This window comes from Salvelinus fontinalis, chromosome 2 (genome assembly GCF_029448725.1).
Source record: "Salvelinus fontinalis isolate EN_2023a chromosome 2, ASM2944872v1, whole genome shotgun sequence".
Taxonomy (NCBI): Eukaryota; Metazoa; Chordata; class Actinopteri; order Salmoniformes; family Salmonidae; genus Salvelinus; species Salvelinus fontinalis.
In genome coordinates, this window is record NC_074666.1 from 51,500,505 (window position 1) to 51,515,808 (window position 15,304).

General features: G+C 44.1%; 1 protein-coding gene across 10 annotated transcripts in view; it reads right to left on the reverse strand.

Moving 5' to 3' along the window:
• The window catches only part of LOC129820815 (transcription factor 7-like 2), a 65,800-nt gene that overhangs the window by 4,679 nt on the left and 45,817 nt on the right, over window positions 1-15,304 (reverse strand). For 4 of the 10 annotated variants that reach the window (XM_055877805.1, XM_055877851.1, XM_055877869.1 and 1 more), the window contains exons 6-11: window positions 10,861-10,947; window positions 9,687-9,806; window positions 9,273-9,435; window positions 4,986-5,093; window positions 4,181-4,228; window positions 514-562 (exon numbers count right to left, since the gene is read on the reverse strand). In XM_055877805.1, the coding sequence (XP_055733780.1) occupies window positions 514-562; window positions 4,181-4,228; window positions 4,986-5,093; window positions 9,273-9,435; window positions 9,687-9,806; window positions 10,861-10,947 (575 nt within the window). The remainder of the gene's footprint in view (window positions 1-513; window positions 563-4,180; window positions 4,229-4,985; window positions 5,094-9,272; window positions 9,436-9,686; window positions 9,807-10,860; window positions 10,948-15,304) is intronic. The other 6 variants (XM_055877814.1, XM_055877859.1, XM_055877876.1 and 3 more) reach the window with 3 other exon arrangements.

Genomic DNA, 15,304 nt, shown 5'->3' on the forward strand with positions numbered 1-15,304 from the left:
GAGAGAGAGAGAGAGAGAGAGAGAGAGAGAGAGAGAGAGAGAGAGAGAGAGAGAGAGAGAGAGAGAGAGAGAGAGAGAGAGAGAGAGAGAGAGAGAGAGAGAGAGAGAGAGCAGATCAGATCAGATCAGATTAGATAAAGAGGTCAGGGCAGACGTTGACGCATTGACAGAGATGGTAAATCAGAAAGCCATCAAACCAGACTGTTAGTGCCCAAGTCAACAACAACAACAACAACAACCCATAACTGCAGCCAGAACAGAGTAGAGGGAGCAGGAGCTCCATTCACAACAGGCATTGAGGTCACTAGGGAAGAGAGGAACACTTCAAGTGGGAAGTCTGCCATGCGTTCAAACTCTGCTAGTTAGAGTAGCAGAGACCCAGTCCGAGTAGAGGATAGTCGACCAGAGAAGTTGTTTCAAACGCTAGAATAGGGCTTGACGTTTTGGTATGTTGTATTGAAGCGTGGTGGTTTGGCCTGAGAGGATGTTGGAAGGTTGTTAATTGAACATTACCTGTGGTGGAGTCCTGCTGCTTCTCTCTTTTTCTTCTCTTCTTCTTGCCCTGTTGGAACACACGACCAGACGCACAGAGAGTCAGTAGGGGGGACGGGGTCCTATACACCACCGGCACAGTATCTGTCAGTGACATCTCGATGACGACCATGGGAGAACCACGTCGTGATATTCACCATGTTCATGAGACTTAAGTCAACTGTACCAGAGACGGCCCAATTCACAAGTCGTGGAATGGGGGTGAATGAGGCCACTTCATGATCACTCAAGCCACAAGTTACGATGACAGTAGAAGAGAAGGGAAAGAACTCGAATGATCTACAGTAATATTGCTGTAAACTCCATAGGCTATACAGTGGGGCCTTAATAGTATGGTTGGGGTTGTTCTCATGAAGAGAGTAATAAAGTCTCAAGTCTCATATTGGGGAGAGGATGTGGGAACAGCTCTTGGATGCCTAGACTCGTCTACCCTCACTGCTCCCTAAAGCATTGTGTGTGTGTGGTTACGGCTTGCGGAAGAAAACCCCACGACTGCGTAGGTGGACCTTCACTTCCTGTTTTGCTAACAGATCACATGACTACCCTGGTTTTCTGGCTTGTGTCTGGGAAGGGGTTAGACTGTAGCAGAGCTAGTGGTCCTTTGTTTCTCAGTTGGTAGAGCGTGACGCTTGTAACGTCAGGGTAGTGGGTTCGATTCCCTTGACCACCCATATGTAAAATGTATGCATGACTAAGTCGCTTTGGATAAAATCGTCTGCTAACAAACTATCTGTTGATAAGCAACTGTTTGCTAAGTTGAGGGTTGTTGTTAGTGGATAGTTAGTTGACATTTTGATGACAGTTATTGAACAGCTTATGTTCATTAATTAATATTAATATAATATATATGGGGCCTCCCGGGTGGCGCAGTGGTCTAGGGCACTGCATCGCAGTGCTAACTGCGCCACCAGAGTCTCTGGGTTCGCGCCCAGGCTCTGTCGCAGCCGGCCGCGACCGGGAGGTCCGTGGGGCGACGCACAATTGGCATAGCGTCGTCCGGGGTAGGGAGGGTTTGGCCGGTAGGGATATCCTTGTCTCATCGCGCTCCAGCGACTCCTGTGGCGGGCCGGGCGCAGTGCGCGCCAACCAAGGGGGGCCAGGTACACGGTGTTTCCTCCGACACATTGGTGCGGCTGGCTTCCGGGTTGGAGGCGCGCTGTGTTAAGAAGCGGTACGGCTGGTTGGGTTGTGCTTCGGAGGACGCATGGCTTTCGACCTTCGTCTCTCCCGTGCTCGTACGGGAGTTGTAGCGATGAGACAAGGTAGTAATTACTAGCGATTGGATACCACGAAAATTGGGGAGAAAATGGGATAAAATAAAAATAAAATAAAAATATATATATATATATATAATATATATAATAATAATAATACTATTATAATTAAATTAATTATTAAGTTGCTGCGTTCCGTGGTTGCCATGGCACCGTGAGGTAGCCTAGGCAGAGAGCTCATATTTTATTGTTTTTAAGTGTTTTTCATTGCATATTTGAATCAAACTTTTTTTTGTTTTTGATAACTTGTTGATAGATGGGGCGGCAGGTAGCCTAATGGTTAGAGCGTTGGACTAGTAACCGAAAGGTTGCAAGATTGAATCCCCGAGCTGACAAGGTGAAAATCTGTCGTTCTGCCCCTGAACAAGGCAGTTAACCCACTGTTCATAGGCCGTCATTGAAAATAAGAATTTGTTCTTAACTGACTTGCCTAGTTAAATAATGGTAAAATAAAAAATTGATTAACTGAAATATCTGGTGCTGACCCACGGAATTGCAGGACTGATTATGGCAAGCCAGTTTATATTTAGCTTGGCTAGCTAGCTAAAATTATTTTTGACCCCCTGCCCCAGTTCCTAGAAGCTTGTTTTGTTGAGGGCTTTTCTGAACCACTGCTGAGGTGAGGTGGTCTTACTGGCGTTTTACAGTGCCGAAGCATCACCCACGTGCGTGGTACATTTTAGTAGTGGACGATCCATCATACACTCTTAGAAAAGAAGGTGCTATCTAGAACCCAAATCGGTTCTTCCGCTGTCCCCATAGGAGAACCCTTTGAAGGAACCCTTGTTGGTTCCATGTAGAACCCCTTTGGTTCCAAATAGTAGCGTTTTGGGTTCCATGTAGAACCCTTTTCCCAGAGGGTTCTACATTGAACCCAAAATGGTTCTATTTGGAATCAAATAGGGTTTTCCTATGGGGACAGCCAAAGAACCCTTTTGGAACCCTTTTTTCTAAGAGTGTACCTACGGAGGAGGAAGAGCTGTGACTGTTGAATATGACGAGGAGGCTGATGAAGAGCTCTGTGGCCTGTCTGTCTGACGTCTCTATCTCCCTGCCTGGCTGTACCATCTATGCTCCCTCCTCTCAAGGTAATACATTTCTGAACTGCCTTTCATCTAAAGTTGTGGAAGAGCTTCGCCCAAGAACTGCTAAATCCCTATATTTGTTTTGTTCAAATGTTTTTTTTTTTTTTTTTTTTTTTTAAAGCGACTTTAAGATTTGACTTGTAATTAAAAGCTCTATATAAAATAAATGGATTATTATTATTATTATTATTATTATTATTATTATTGTTGGTAATATCTACTGAACATCTACCAACCATCTGCTTGGGACTTCCCAAATAAAGTGTTATCTATACGGTCACAATAAAGCATTGGTATTCAAACTTTTTCAGCGGCGAGCCCATTTTTTCAGCCAGAATATCCGGGGACCCCATTTTTCCCCCAAGAATTTCGCACGACCCCACCTCACCCCAAATGTAATGGCACAACCTTAAAACCGGTCAATTCATTGCATTTCCATTTCTTATCAAGGGGTCGCGACCTCGACTTTGAATACCACTGCTATAAAGTGTTACCATTTTATTATATTCTATTATTATAGAGTTTCCATTAGTTCTAATGTGTTTTGGGACAATATTGTCTCTGGCTATATTTTCCCATCTTTGAAATATGAAGAAACATGCATGGAAACATACATTCAAGTGTTAAATAGTGACATTTATCTTCACATAAAAACATTATCCACAGTACGTTGCATCATATTCATCTGATTTGATACGAAATCAGATGCAGCAGTAAAAGCTTCATGCACATTTCACCTCATTGAGAATGCCACCACGACCAGCTCGTAACCCTCTTTACCCTAACCAGCTAACCAACTATCCACAGCCAAGAGACAGAGAGAAATGAGAGAGCCAAGCCCCTAAGGTGTGTTATGATACAAAACCCCAAACTTTAACAAGCCAAGGAAAGGAAAATAGGCCGTGTAAAAGATCTCCAGGAAAGCAAGAAAGTGAGCCCTGTGAGACTCATCCTGTCTGTTTTCACATGGGGTGAGCGAACATTGGCAATTATGTAGTCCAGGAAAACCACCTCCCATTGAAACACATCCAGATACATAGCATAACTTACATAACATAAGCCACCTCCACCCCTCTGTGCCTGCCCTAAGGGAGGGTATAGCCTAATAATGGTCCCCCAAAGCCCAGAAAGCCTCTCCAGCCCAGCTCCCAGCTGTCCTCTCCCTCTCTACAGTCCGAACCCCACCGCCCCACCGCCTGAGGAGGAGAGCAAGCCAAAGCCACCCTGCTGTTAGTAGAGCGGTTAAGTGGGGTAAAATGTGTGCCCTACCCAATCAGCTTTATTCTTTTCCCCCGCGCCCTCTCTAAGGCCCGCCTCCTGGAAGAATTCAACAGCAACTTCACAATTGAGCACAGCACAGAAGGGTAGTTAAGCAGCATTAAGCTAACACACATAACATAGAGACGTTCTTAGAGACATGTCTCTCTAATACACATCATATTCATCTGCACAGTATTTGAAGCAAGGGATTCGCTACACTACTTCTTAACTCAGTCTACAAGCCCGCTACTAATTACAGATTTCACAGACAGTGCACTTATACTAAGGTCCAGTTACAACAGTACAAAGGTGCCCTCCATGTATATAACTACCAGTGGTTTAAAAACCTATTATAGTAATAAAGAGATGAGAGGGGAGCGGGAGGTTTGCAGCTGACTGTGTAATGCTATGTGTAATAAAAGCGGAGCTCGTCATGCGTCCCTAACAGCAAAGCACTCAACAGCCAATTAAATCACCTCACTGAACAGCGCTGAACAGCCATGTCTGACCAACTAATGTCCAGTACGCTCTATCTCATTCTCAAAACCCACTCTAAAGGAATGGCATGCCAAGAGATTATAACACTGGTCATAGAGGTTATAACGCTGGTCATAATAACACTATGGTCGTAAACTAGTCTCCCTAACCATGTCTGCACTGATACGTGACCAACTCTGGAAATGCTCCAAATAAAAACATGATTAGATACAATAGGTTGATATTTCTATGTGTAGCCACTAGCCTCATTGATTGACAGGTGGCAGGGTGGGGTGATCATGCTGCGTGTGTGTAACCAGGAAAAGGCGGGCCTTACGTAGTTGTCTCTGGCGGACCAGCTGGGGTAGAGCTGCATGTGTAGCTGCCGCTCCTTCCTGGCCAGCTCATAGTATTTGGCCTGTTCCTCCCGGGTCAGAGCGTGCCACTGCAGGGAAGAGACACACACACACACACACACACACACACACACACACACACACACACACACACACACACACACACACACACACACACACACACACACACACACACACACACACACACACACAAGACAAAGATGCCATTTAGGTTTTGTTCATTAGCCTAGACCAGGGGTGTAAAACTCATTTTCCCCGCAGGCCGCATTCAGTCTTCATTGAGGTCCGGACAGCCGCACTTAAAATTGATATTTTCTCGCCATCAACATTAGCAAAAAATAGTCCTCTAAGTTGGACAGAGTGAAGAGACTAGAAATTTAGGTCCATTACCATTTCTACACAGTTTGATTTGGTTTTAGTTCGTTCAATGTCGTTTTATTTGGATCTGGCACCTGGCCTTGAGTTTGTGACACGTGGCCTAGACAATGACATGCACAATGACAACTGTTGAGGCTAGGAGGGCTGAGGGAATGCGTTTATCTTATTACAATGCACTGGGTTCTTGGGGATCTTCAACGCTGCAGAAATGTGTTGGTACCCTTCCACAGATCTGTGCTTCGACACAATCCTGTCTCGGAGCTCTACGGTCAATTCCTTCGACCTCATGGCTTGGTTTTTGCTCTGACATGCACTGTCAACTGTGGGACCTTATATAGACAGGCGTGTGCCTTTCCAAATCATGTCCAATCAATTGAATTTACCACAGCCGGACTCCAATCAAGTTGTAGAAACATCTCAAGGATGATCAATGGGAACAGGATGCACCTGAGCTTAATGTTGAGTCTCATAGCAAAGGGTCTGCATACTTATGAAAATGTGATATTTCAGTTTTTTTATACATTTGCAAAGATTTCTAAAAACCTGTTTTTGCTTTGGCATTATGGGGTATTGATGAGGATTTTTATTAATTTAGTCCATTTTAGAATAAGGCTGTAACGTAACAAAATGTGGAAAAAGTGAAGGGGTCTGAATACTTTCCGAATGCACCGTATATTGTTTTATAAACTGGGTGGGTCAAGCCCTGAATGCTGATTGGCTGACAGTTGTGGTATATCGGACCGTTTACCACGGGTATGACAAAACATTTATTTTTACTGCTCTAATTAGGGAAAGGGGGATACAGTGGCTTGCGAAAGTATTCACCCCCTTGGCATTTTTCATATTTTGCTGCAGTACAACCTGGAATTAAAATGGATTTTTTGGGGGGTTTGTATAATTTGATATACACAACATGCCTACCCCTTTGAAGATGGATTTTTTTTTTGTGTGTGTGAAACAAACCAAAAAATAAGACAAAAAACAGAAAACTTAACTATTCACCCCCCCAAAGTCAATACTTTATAGAGCCACATTTTGCAGTAATTACAGCTGCAAGTCTCTTGGGGTATGTCTCTATAAGCTTGGCACATATAGGCACATTCTTCAAGGCAAAACTGCTCCAGCTCCTTCAAGTTGGATGGGTTCCGCTGGTGTACAGCAATCTTTAAGTCATACCACAGATTCTCAATTGGATTGAGGTCTGGGCTTTGACTTGGCCATTCCAAGACATTTAAATGTTTCTCCTTAAACCACTCAAGTGTTGCTTTAGCAGTATGCTTAGGGTCGTTGTCCTGCTGGAAGGTGAATCTCCGTCCCAGTCTCAAATCTCTGGAAGACTGAAACAGGTTTCCCTCAATAATTTCCTTGTATTTAGCACCATCCACCATTCCTTCAATTTTGACCAGTTTCCCAGTCCCTGCCGATGAAAAACATCCACACAGCATGTTTGGTATTCTCGGGGTGATGGGAGGTGTTGGGTTTGCACCAGATATAGCGTTTTCCTTGATGGCCAAAAAGCTACATTTTTGTCTCATCTAACCAGAGTACCTTCTTCCATATGTCTGGGGAGTCTCCCACATGCCTTTTGGCGAACACCAAACGTGTTTGCTTATTTTCTTTCTTTTTCTGGACACTCTTCCATAAAGCCCAGCTCTGTGGAGTGTACGGCTTAAAGTGGTCCTATGGACAGATACTCCCACAACTTTGTACCTGACCTGTTTGGAGAGCTCCTTGGTTTTCTTGGTGCCGCTTGCTTGGTGGTACCGCTTGCTTAGTGGTGTTGCAGACTCTGGAGCCTTTCAGAACATGTGTATATATACTGAGATCATGTGACAGATCATGTGACACTTAGATTGCACACAGGTGGACTTTATTTAACTAATTATGTGACTTCTGAAGGTAATTGGTTGCACCAGATCTTATTTAGGGGCTTCATAGCAAAGGTGGTGAATACATATGCACACACCACTTTTCCGTTTTTAATTTATTGAAATTTTTTGAAACAAGTAATTTTTTTCATTTCACTTCACCAATTTGGACTATTTTGTCCATTTAAATTACAGGTTGTAATGCAACAAAATCGGAAAAATGCCAAAGTGGTGAATACTTTTGCAAGGCACTGTACCTAGCCAGTTGTACAATTGAATGCCTTCAACTGAAATGTGTTTTCCGCATTTAACCCAACCCCTCTGAATCAGAGAGGTGCAGGGGGCTGCCTTAATCAATATCCATGTCTTCAGCGCCCGGGGAGTAGTGGGTTAACTGCCTTGCTCAGGGGCAGAACGACAGATTTTTACCTTGTCAGCTTGGGGATTCAATCCAGCTGGCCCAACAGGTTACTTTGGTTACTGGCCCAACACTCTAACCACTAGGCTACCTGCTTACATTGGTAACCAGTTTATAATAGCAATAAGTCAACTCATGGGTTTGTGATATATAGCCAATATACCACGGCTAAGGGCTGTGGTATACTCTGTGTTACGTCGAGCTTAAGAACAGCCCTTAGCCTTGGCATATTGGCCATATACCACACCTCCTCGGGCCTTATTGCTTAATTATACCATGGCATTGCTGAATAACTTGAAGTACATTCTAGAGCGTGCATTTCTTTCCTTATAACACACGGTATGTTTGCATGGTAGAATTCAATGGCTATAGTTAATTTTTACATGTTTTGTTTGAGCTGCTTTTGAAAGCAAAAGTAGAATTGAAAACAGTATTGGTATTGTTGAATTAGATTTTCATAATAGCAAGCTAGGACTGATGGTTTGGTTACCAGTCTGTTTGTTTGGTGGTTTGGTTACCAATACTATTTAATCATTTCACAAGATATAGTGACATTGGATAGATGAAGGGCCACTGTGAAAAGTTCTGAGACAGACAACATCATGTAAGACAAAAGAGCTGATCGTGGACTACAGGAAAAGGCGGGCCGAACAGGCCCCCTTTAACATCAACGGGGCTGTAGTGGAGCGGGTCGAGAGTTTCAAGTTCCTCGGTGTCCACATCACCAACAATCTATCATGGTCTTAACATACCAAGACAGTCGTGAAGAGGGCACGACAAAACCTTTTCCCCCTCAGGAGACTGAAAAGATTTGGTATGGGTCCCCAGATCCTCAAAAAGTTATACAGCTGCACCATCGAGAGCATCCTGACCGGTTGCATCACCGCCTGGTATGGCAACTGCTCGGCATCTGACCGTAAGGTGCTACAGAGGGTAGTGTGTACGGCCCAGTACATAACTGGGGCCAAGCTTCCTGCAATCCAGGACCTATATAATAGGCGGTGTCAGAGAAAAGACCATAAAATTGTCAGAGACTCAAGTCACCCAAGTCATAGACTATTTACTCTGCTACCGCACGGCAAGCGGTACCAAACCACCAAGTCTAGGTCCAAAAGGGTTCTTAACAGCTTCTACCCCCAAGCCATAAGACTGCTGAACAATTAATCAAATCGCCACCGTACTATTACATTGACCCCCCCCCCCCCCTATAGTTTATTTGGTAAATATTTTCTTAACTCTTCTTGAACTGCACTGTTGTTAAGGGCTTGTAAGTAAGCAAGTAAGGTCTACACTTGTTGTAATCAGCGCATGTGACAAATAAAGTTTGATTTGATTTGATGATATTCATCCCATTGAGATATTTCTGCATCTTGGTCAATGGTATCATATGCAGCAGTCAGTCGTGCAGGGTAGTAATTCACATTACTGAGATATTCCTCTCAAGTCCATCTCTCATGTGTGAAATCAACAGCAGGGGTTGAGACGAGGGATTTGGGAATGAGTCTCTTTGCTGCATGAGTATTCATGGATGTATGTGTGTGTTTTAGTGTGTGTTTTAGTGTGTGTGCGTGCTCGCTGCTCACCCTTCTGCCAAGTATCTGGTTGATGGCAGCGCTCTCCTTCAGCGTGCACTCAGCGATCACCTTGGCCCTCATCTCCTTCATGTACAGCATGAAAGCATTCAGAGGCTTCTTGATCACTGGCTTCTTAGGCTCCTTCTCCCGCTTGGGCTCCTGGTGTGGCTTACTGAGGGGGGGTGGGGGGGGGAGCAGAGCAAAACAAACAAGATCAACAGGGACACCCGTGGTGAATATGTACACAAGAACATCAAAACAGTAAGGCGTTATTCATCCATCTAAGCTTTTGATACACTTTCAATGCATCAATGAGATACTACAATATTGTATGCCATGTAGCTAGCACACACAGATCACACATCTCCTTTGACAGACACGTGTGTCATTGTAGAGACAGGGGTTCACCATGGGGGTACTTACGCGTACATGTTCCTGTCGTAATGGTCATGATGGTCCTGTTTGCCTGAAGGTGGCACGATGGCTGGATGGGGGATCCCCGTTGAGTGCATGCCTGGCCCTAGCATCAGAGAGTGAGAGAACCTAGAAGGGGAGAGACGGAGGGAGGGCGAGAGAGAGAGAGAGACAAAGAGAGACAGAGACCAAAGGATCAGACAATATGTTTTGTCTTTATATATGGCAACGTGAACATGAAGCGCTGAAGCACGTTGGTTGGCCCTGAAAGAATGGGCTTCCTGGCAGTCCTCTCAGAGCGTTAAGACTGTGAGAAGTCTCTTCCAACGCCAGCAGATGGAGCTGTGGTCACACTCAGACAAAAGCTAGGCTGCGCTGTAGATACAGTAGATAACATGAATGCGCTTGCTCTACTTTTCATTAGTGTTTCGTTAAAGGCTTCTTTTCAGTGTGTTATTTTCTGAGATTCATATTGTTGATGACATCTATTTATTCATTATTGGATTGGGAATGAAAAGTGCCATTTACTGAAACTTTACTGAACGTTTTAGTTGCAATGTTGGAAATGTGTGTTTTTGATTTCCTGAAATTCATATTTGATATACCTGGTCATTAAATGTATTTTCTGATTTATACAATTCCAAAGACATCATTCTTCTAGTGTAAAATAAACATTTCAAATCCTACAGTTTCACCCTGAACTGATGGGAATGAGAGAACGCGGTGGGACATAGATGTTTGGTGACATTTAAATGTGAACCACGTCTCCAGTTGGATTTATTTCTGAAGCTAACTGAGCTAGCATGTTTGGCTCGCCAGTTACAGTAACAGAGGAGCGATCTCATGACTGAGCCTTTGCCTAAAATAACAACAGTCAACAGCAGACAGTTTGCAGTGGCGCATAGCGTCTCTCTTTGTCACAGCAACAGGAGACACACTGCTGCACTCACACTTCCGTCCAGGAGAACAGACGGGTTTGTCTCTTCGTGTGTGTCCCCACACAGTTGCAGGGTAGCTTATAGCAGTTGGCACACAGAAAGACAGGACACACATTGCGGAGGCACCTGTACAAGGCAATAGCGAAGGGCACATGGTAGGTGGGAGGAGTAGAAGCATTGGTCTGGAAGGGGTATGTACTTTGCGATTCCCTCCCCAGACTGAAGCGACTCAGCTCATACTGTACCTGGGGTAGGAAGAGCTGTTGGGGAGACTGGAGGAGTAGGGCTGTCTGAATCCACATGAGGACAGGGGATAGACAGGCTGACTTTGCCTGTGGTTGGGAGGACAAATAGGGATGCAACAGGGTTCAACTAGGCTGCTGACCAAATCCTCACTGCCTAACTTCTGACAATATGTTTAGACCAGTGGAGGCTGCTGAGGGGAGGACGGCTCATAATAATGGCTGGAACGGAGCAAATGGAATGGCATGGAACACATAGAAGCCATCTGTTTGATACCATTCCAGGGACCTCCATCATATGTTAGCAAAACATGATGTCGAAGTCAAGAAAGCTTACCAGCAGCCAGTGGCACTTGCCACACTGGTAGCCTATTCGCGGGTGCTTTTTCTAAGCCTATGTCAGATAATCCAGTGAGTGTAATTGGTTCCAATAAGTGTAATTTGCTCAATATTAGGAGTTGAGAAATGAAGTCGACATCATTAGAAAGAATATATTTTCCTATGTTCTACTGTAGGTATGTAATTCAAAATGAGTTGATTCTGTTATTGCTAGCGATATTCATAAAAACATTGGTGGGGGAAAAACAACACTTAAAAACAAAATATACAAATATTTTTGCGGACCCTGGTTGAATAGCCCGGCTATAGGTATATACGGGCAGTCTGAGTTCTCAGTCTGTGTACTAGCTAGCTAATGAGGGGCTTGATCATTAATGGTTATGGAGTTAAGTCCATCCTAATGTACCAGTATTGTTTCCGTCCCTCTCCTCGCCCCAACCAGGGCTTGAGCCAAGGACCCTCTGAACACATTTCCAACTGCCACCCAAGAAACCTCATTATCTATTGCTCCACAAAAGCTGTGTCCCTTGCAGAGCAAGGGAAACAACTACTTCTAGTTCTCAGAGCGGGTGACGTCACCAACTGAAAGACCAAAGACGAGGAGCGAAGTCGGGGAGGTGCATCTCTGCGACAGCCGAAAGTCGGACACTGGTGTGGTTTCCCAACAGCAAGGCTGAGTGCAACATGGCAGTGTTGCTATTGTTTATAAAAGTTGTTCTTTATAATGTCGATATAGGAATGTCTCCAACCCCACACACTCACAAACTGAAAATATATGTGTGTACGTTGTACAATCAACTGGTGAGAGAGAGCCTGAAATGTCACATTCATTTGTACATATCCACTGTATACATGTATTGCGCCAAAGTTGGTTCCTGTTCCAGTCACATCTTTGGTCACGTTTGCGTGGGTCAAACAAAAACACCATAATGGTTGGTTGACAATACAGCCTCTCACAGTGCAGGCGATGGCTGCAGGATGAAGTTGGTGAAGAGACTGCTGTCAAAACTTCATGACCTTTGATCACGTGATTTTTGTAAAGTTCATGGAGTCAACATGTAGGCGCAAGTCGAAAATGTTTATCCCCATAATGCAGCACACTTTGGTCACCGACTTGACACGTGATCTGCTCGAAGGCGCCCATAATGTTGAATCTTCCAACAAAAGCTAACTAGCAAGCAACTGTAGCTAGTAGTGCTAATGCTTACATCATTATGAGTATTCATGAGTCATTGCAGTAGCCTCCTGAGTCAGCTGCTGTGCTCAGCTGACCCAACGATTGCGGAGAAACATTCTGATCTACGGACTGATTTCTGATAACAGTCTGTTCCTCTTAATTGTGGGGCTGCATGTCTTCAACTTTAGGGTAATTGAAACAGGCTAAGTAAGTTTTTTATGTCAGTGACAGAAAAGCTAGCTAACTAGCTAGCTAACTATGTCAGGAGCCTAAGTTAACAGTTAGCTACACAGCTGATGAAGTGCCTGGTGTAACAGATGTGAAATGGCTAGCTAGTTAGCGGGTACGCGCTAGTAGCATTTCAATCAGTTACGTCACTTGCTCTGAGACTTAAGTAGTGTTGCCCCTTGCTCTGCAAGGGCCGCGGCCTTTGTGGAGCGATGAGTAACGACCGTGCTTCGTGGGCGACCGTTGTTGATGTGTGCAGAGGGTCCCAGGTTCGCGCCCGTGTCGGGGCGAGGGGACGACATAAAGTTATACTGTTACACTGGCAACTAACGTCCTGAATTTGTGCAGGAGATAGCCACTCTATATTTCTATTTTCTCACAATTGCAAACTATTAAATCACTGTCACAACATTTGTAATAATTTAGCTATCTAGTTGTTCTTCCTATTTCACGGAGAGTCACACGAGAGCCCAGGGATATAAAAAATGTGGAACTATGTTTTCAAATTTGAATATGAGTTCCACGTCCTACAAGAGGACGTGGAACTCATAGATCGGTTGAGGGACGAGCTTCGTTTCCTTATTCAAACGGTTATTACAGTGACATTTGGCTTGCCAATTACCGTCATCCAATATTTCATGACCCTATATAGAGTATCTCTGGCTCTTAGGAGCCATGAACAGGGCGACCATGTCTATTGTGTATTGTGTATAGTGTACTCAAGGTTTTAAAAGGCTTCTAATTTTTGTAATGTCCAATATTACATTTCAGACTTGATTTGCCCTAACAAAAAATGTATCAACCCCTACAAAAATGTCCATTAATTATAATCCACAAAATAATTCAAATTTCCTGTTTCTGCAAGATTATTTTCCTACTGTGAGAAACTGGTCAAATTAAGATTCTACACCTGTATAGCATGACTGTGTGAAGGGTGGTGGATGGATTTATGGGGGGGCAGGAATCTTTGATATGCAGCAGCACCCCCTTTCCCAGCCCTCCTCAGCCCCAGGAGGTCCCTGAGATCAAGGAAGGCAGAGGAGGCTCAGTGTCAGGGAGGCTCCCAGGTCCAGAGGGTTCTCTCAGGGAGGGATTCACTTGCTAATCCCAGCCAACAGGCCCATTAAGAGCAACATCCACATCCAAGATCCAACTAACACCTCTCCTCTCCACAGCCCTGTCTGTCCTCTGCTGGGGAGAGAACATTTCCTGTTTGTGTTGAGGCACGGATGGGGTTTTCCTGTGTATTTGCATACCGATAGATTTGTGATTTGTCCCTCTCATGTCCCTTTAAGAGTACCAACTATTCAAACTCTATAGAGAAATCTCAATCCATTTTTTTACTTAGACCTGTATCTGAACTTCTTTGAAACAAATGAACTGTGAAACGTACTGCAATCTGCTAGGCTGCGCCTACAGTGAGCTGCCTAGCTTCATGTGGAAAGAAGACAATACACATCCTCCCAGGCCCCAGTCACGTGCCATACGGTGGCTGGAGTGAGTCACATCCAGTTCTTTGTCATCTCCTTTCCTTGCTCTCTCTTTCCCCACACAAAGAGGGACACAAGAAAACCAAATAAATGCATAATCTGCACTAAGAAGATTACGAGTCTGTAAACAAGATGATTTGTTGACAATACTACAGAAACTCCACAGTGGCCATTGACTGTTTGAAATAAAAGTCAGTGAGAGAGAGCCCAGAGAAATAGCAGACCTCTGCCTCGTGCGGACGGAGCCTGCCTAGGGAGTGCCAAAGTCCTCCACCAGCTTTAAAGAAACACAGCATGGATGTGAATGGAAGTAGTATTAGCTGTCATTCTATTATGGTGAACCAAATCCCCATCACATTTAAGATAAGCCCACAATTGTTCAGGGGGATTCGCTCAAAGTTATTCTGCCAGTTACAGATTTTTAATACATGGATTTGTAAAGTTGAGCTCAAGTCAATGGATGGATTGTTAGCCACAGCGTGTCTGAGATTATGGGTGTTAAAACGTGTTCTGATTTGGCATCGTATCCACTTTCTGTGATAGTGCCTTAGAGGCCGGGAAGACAGTAGTTTCATTTTGAGAGTGGAACACCAGGCTAGATATGATCAATGAATCAGGGCGTTCGTATCTTAGGAAGTGAACTATTCAATCACCAATTTTGGCACGATAACCAGCTTTATAGGAGCTACTAACTGTGTGGGATGAAGTGGTTTGTATTTGTATTTATTCTGAATCCCCATTAGCTGCTGCGAAGGCATATCTACAGTACAAAAGCCATGTGTACGTGTGTGTATAGTGCGTATGTTATTGTGTGTGTGTGTGTATGCACGTGTCTGTGCCTATGTTTGTGTTGCTACACAGTCCCTGCTGTTCCATAAGGTGTATTTTTAATCTGTTTAAAAAAAAAAAACTGATTCTACTGCTTGCATTAGTTACTTGATGTGGAATACAGTTCCATGTAGTCATGGCTCTATGTAGTACTGTGCGCTTCCCATAGTCTGTTCTGGACTTGTGAAGAGACCTCTGGCGGCATGTGGGGTTGTGGGGTATGCATTGGTGTCTGAGCTGTGTGCCAATAGTTCAAACAGACAGCTCGGTGCATTCAATATGTCAATACCTCTCATAAATACAAGAAGTGATGAAGTCAATCTCTCCTCCACTTTGAGCCAGGAGAGATTGACATGTATATTATTAATGTTAGCTCTGTGTACAT